The 3,923-nt window shown below is 42.8% G+C and overlaps 1 protein-coding gene across 1 annotated transcript in view; it reads right to left on the reverse strand.

Annotated features, from left to right (window-relative positions):
• Nucleotides 1–3,923, reverse strand: part of ZGRF1 (zinc finger, GRF-type containing 1) — a 55,045-nt gene that overhangs the window by 50,158 nt on the left and 964 nt on the right. The window contains exons 2-3 of the mRNA XM_014533066.1: nt 1,825–1,914; nt 631–711 (exon numbers count right to left, since the gene is read on the reverse strand). Of these exons, the coding sequence (XP_014388552.1) occupies nt 631–711; nt 1,825–1,845 (102 nt within the window). The 5' untranslated portion in view covers nt 1,846–1,914. The remainder of the gene's footprint in view (nt 1–630; nt 712–1,824; nt 1,915–3,923) is intronic.

The raw sequence follows: 3,923 nt of genomic DNA on the forward strand, positions 1-3,923 counted from the left end.
TTCTAACTCTCTATCCCTCGCCCTTCCTCTCTGTAAAAAATCAATAAAATATATTTAAAAAATAAAAATAAAAAAAATAAAAATAAACGTTGACTCGCACATGTGTGATACATATAAAGCTCTTGCTGGCGCCAATCACACGCTTGTGCTTCGATCTGTCATTGTCGATCATGAATTTGGTTAACACTATTATAGAGAAAGGGCAAATAATGATATTAAAATATGTCTTCTAATTAATTTCCTTTCAATGTGCACGAATCTGTGCACCGGGCCACTAGTTTTAATATAAGACTAAATCTGTAAGATTTTGAAGAATTGACCCTAACCAAATAGGAACAATATAAAGAAAAAAGTACACAGAATAGCATCAAATAGTGAATGAATTTATTAGTTTAAGATAAATGAATAAAAAATGTAGGAGGGGGAAGGCTAAACATTCATCTATTTAAATGAGAAGAATTAAACGCATGTTACCCCAATAAGTTCAATTTAAAAAAGGACAATAACATGACTTGAACGTGGAGATGTCCACTGTGGGACTGGCCCTCTCCACAGGGCATGGCCTCGTACAGACTGCAGTTCCTGAAACTAAGCACAGCTTCGGATTCTGCCTGGCTGCTTTGCACTTACTTTGTTTCCGAGGTGAGCCATCTTCAAAATTCCATCTTGCCACACTTTTGACTTCTTCGCCTTTTGATGAGTATACAGTACCTATTTCCAAAAGCACAAAGTGAAGAAATGATTTCTATATATGGATATTAAACGTTACATATTTCATACCCTTCTACCAAAAAATAGACTTAGGACATCTTTTACCAATATAATAGCACAGATAGCATAACAATAACAAAATAAATCCATTAAAAAAAAGAAACGAGGCAGCAAAAGGCAAGAGGGTGGAGAAAGGAGAAGTAAATTCTAAATAAAAACTGAAGTTAACTGGTAACAAGCGTAATTTTGAGCTTCTTCGTCATCAGCGGGAACGGGAAAATGTGCTGGGTTACACAGCACCCATGATCTGTGCAGGGCCGCCTGGAGGTCCCCAGACTTCCCAGGGGTCTGTGAGGTCAGGACTATCTTCACGGAGCTACTTGGCTCCTCCCTCTCATTCCTTCCGGGAAGCACAGTGGAGTTAAGTGCAGGTTATTTATGTGCAACAGTGTAAGACTCACTTTCCGATTGCATGCAGCAGCAGAGCTGAGGATTGAATCCAATGTTAAAGGGACATGCAGAAAATGTACATCAATGCTACTCCTGTCAATGTTTCTTGGTTATTGTTTTTGGAAAATGTAGCTATTTTCTTCAAAAATGTAACTTACGTTAAATGTAATGAGTTTATTATTTTTAGTAAATAAGTATTTTTAAAATATTGTTATAATTTCTAATATGAAAGGCATCGCTATAAGCCCCATAATCAAAAATTCTTAGGGTCCTCAATAATTTTCAAGAGTAGGAAAGGATCCTGAGACCAAACAATTTAAGACCACAGATGCACTTAGAGGCACGCCAGTTCTTCGAGAGATTATTTCCTGCTCCCAAGCTTCCTGAGACTTTGTTCCAAAGGACTTTGTATAACAATGTGAATAGGCGACAAGAGATAGGGCTGCCGGTTAAAATACAGGGCAACACTTGAGACACACACACTTACACTAAAAACTTTCACTGTTTATCTAAAATCCAAATGGAACGTCCTGCTTTTAGGTTTCGGGTTTTGGGGGGGGGGAGGTTGTTTGTTGTGGGGTTTTCTGTTTTATTTTGTTTTTCTCAATCTGGCAACTCTAGCAACATTTGTAAACTGTGGAAGGAAGAAAAACAAAGACTCACAATAAATTCTTGGCTTCCCATTGTTTCTTCTGAAGTTATAAACCAGTCAGGTCCAGAAATAATCGGTGGTTATTCAACCATTTATAACACCTAAATTGAAAAATGACAAAGAATATTCAACCCTGATGAAATGAATAAGTATCAAATACAATCTTCTCACAAACTCTTGACCCCAGAGAGGAATCAGAGCTCTAAGACGATGTAACTACCAAGGGAAACACAGGTGCGGCCAAGTTACCCGGCACTGAGACCCCCCGGTAAGTGATGCCACGCCGCGGGGAAGGGAGGTGTCAGGTAAGAGGAAGGAAGCAGGACATGTGATGATGAGCAGTCGGCACCAGCTCTCCCAGTGCGGCACCATCTACCAGAAATGATGCCTTGGATGGAACTGGAGAGCATTATGCTAAGTGAAATAAGCCAGTCAATGAAGGAAAAATACATGATCTCACTCATTCATGGATAATAAAGACCATTATAAACTTATGAACAATAATAGATACAGAGGCAGAGCTGCCTCAAACAGATTGTCAAACTGCAGCAGGAAGGCCGGGGAGGGTTGGGCAGGAGGGAGGGGGGTAAGAGATCAACTGAAGGACTTGTATGGGGGAAGGACACATATGTAATACCCTTTGTAATACTTTAAGCAATAAAAAAAAAAAAAAGAAATGATGCCTGCCCCCAGGCTGGGTCCCTGATGGAAGGAGCTTGGATTCTTGATTTCTGAATTGCGATGGTCACCACAAGAGGGCCCCCTTGTTTTTTACATTTTTCCTTTGACATCGTACAGTCAACATCCCACATCACCTAGGACCGGATCTACATAATTCCTCTGCAAGGAAAGATCTTTTCAATGTCGTAGCAACGAGTTCTGTAATTATCCCAGGCCGCTGGATAAAAGTGTTATTGCGGGCAAATTTGGAAACCTAAAACCATTGCTGGCAAAGAAGTAAACAGAGATGGTAAAAGAAAATTATGTTTTCCCTAAAGCCTTGGTTGCAAGCCATGACCCTGGGCCAACAGCATCAGCTGGAAACTAGTTAGACATTAAAATTCTTGGTTCCACCCAGACTTACTAAACAGGAAGTGTGGGGTCAGGGCCCCGCAGTGTTTCGAGAAGCCCTGCGGGTGCTAGTGATCCACGCTTGAGTGTGAGCACTGGCCCGAGAAGCCCTGGGAGGGCTCAATAAGGCTGCGATCTGCGATTCTGGGTCCCATTTCTCGTTCACACGTGTGAAACAGACCACCTGCGTATTACTTATACATTAGATACATTTACTTAGCTCTTCCCAGGTGCCAGACTCAAATGCACAAAACACCATCCCTAACCTCAAGAAACTTTCAGTGCCGTGGAGTGATGAGCAGTAATTACAATAAAACGTAACAGGACTAGCCCAGCCAGCGTGGCTCCGTGGTCAGGCACGAGCCCGGGTTGTGGGCTGGATCCCCACTGTGGGGCGTGCAGGAGGCAGCCAATGAATGATTCTCCCCTCGTCACTGACGTTTCTCTCCCCCTTCCTGTCTGACATCAATAAAAATGCAAACATTTCTTTAATGTTGACAGGAGGGCAACCCTCTTGGGCCCCCTCCCTGCTACAGGGAGCTTTTCTGTAATAAAACTTTGCTTTTGTTAAAAAAAAAAAATTAGCCCTCGCCAGAGTGGATCAATGGATAGAGCGTCGGCCTGCGGAGTGGGAGGTCCCCGGTTCGATTCCGGCCAAGGGCACGTGCCCGAATTGCGGGCTCCATCCCCACTGGGGAGAGGGCAGGATGCAGCCAATCCATGATTCCCTCTCATCATTGGTGTTCCTATCTCTCCTTCTCCCTTCCTCTCTGAAATCATTAAAGAAATATATTTTTTTTAATTTTTTAAGTGGTCCTGGCCGGTGTGGTTCAGTGGATAGAGCGTCGGCCCGCAGACTGAAGGGCCCGGGTTCGATTCCCGGTGAAGGGCACGTGCCCGGGCTGCGGGCTCAGTCCCCACTGCGGGACGTGCAGGAGGCAGCCGATCCATGATTCTCATCATTGATCTTTCTATCGCTCCCTCTCCCTCTCTCTGAAATCAATAAAAACATATTTAAAGATAAATAAATAAATAAACG

The sequence above is a fragment of the Myotis brandtii genome, unplaced genomic scaffold (genome assembly GCF_000412655.1).
Source record: "Myotis brandtii unplaced genomic scaffold, ASM41265v1 scaffold932, whole genome shotgun sequence".
Lineage (NCBI taxonomy): Eukaryota > Metazoa > Chordata > Mammalia > Chiroptera > Vespertilionidae > Myotis > Myotis brandtii.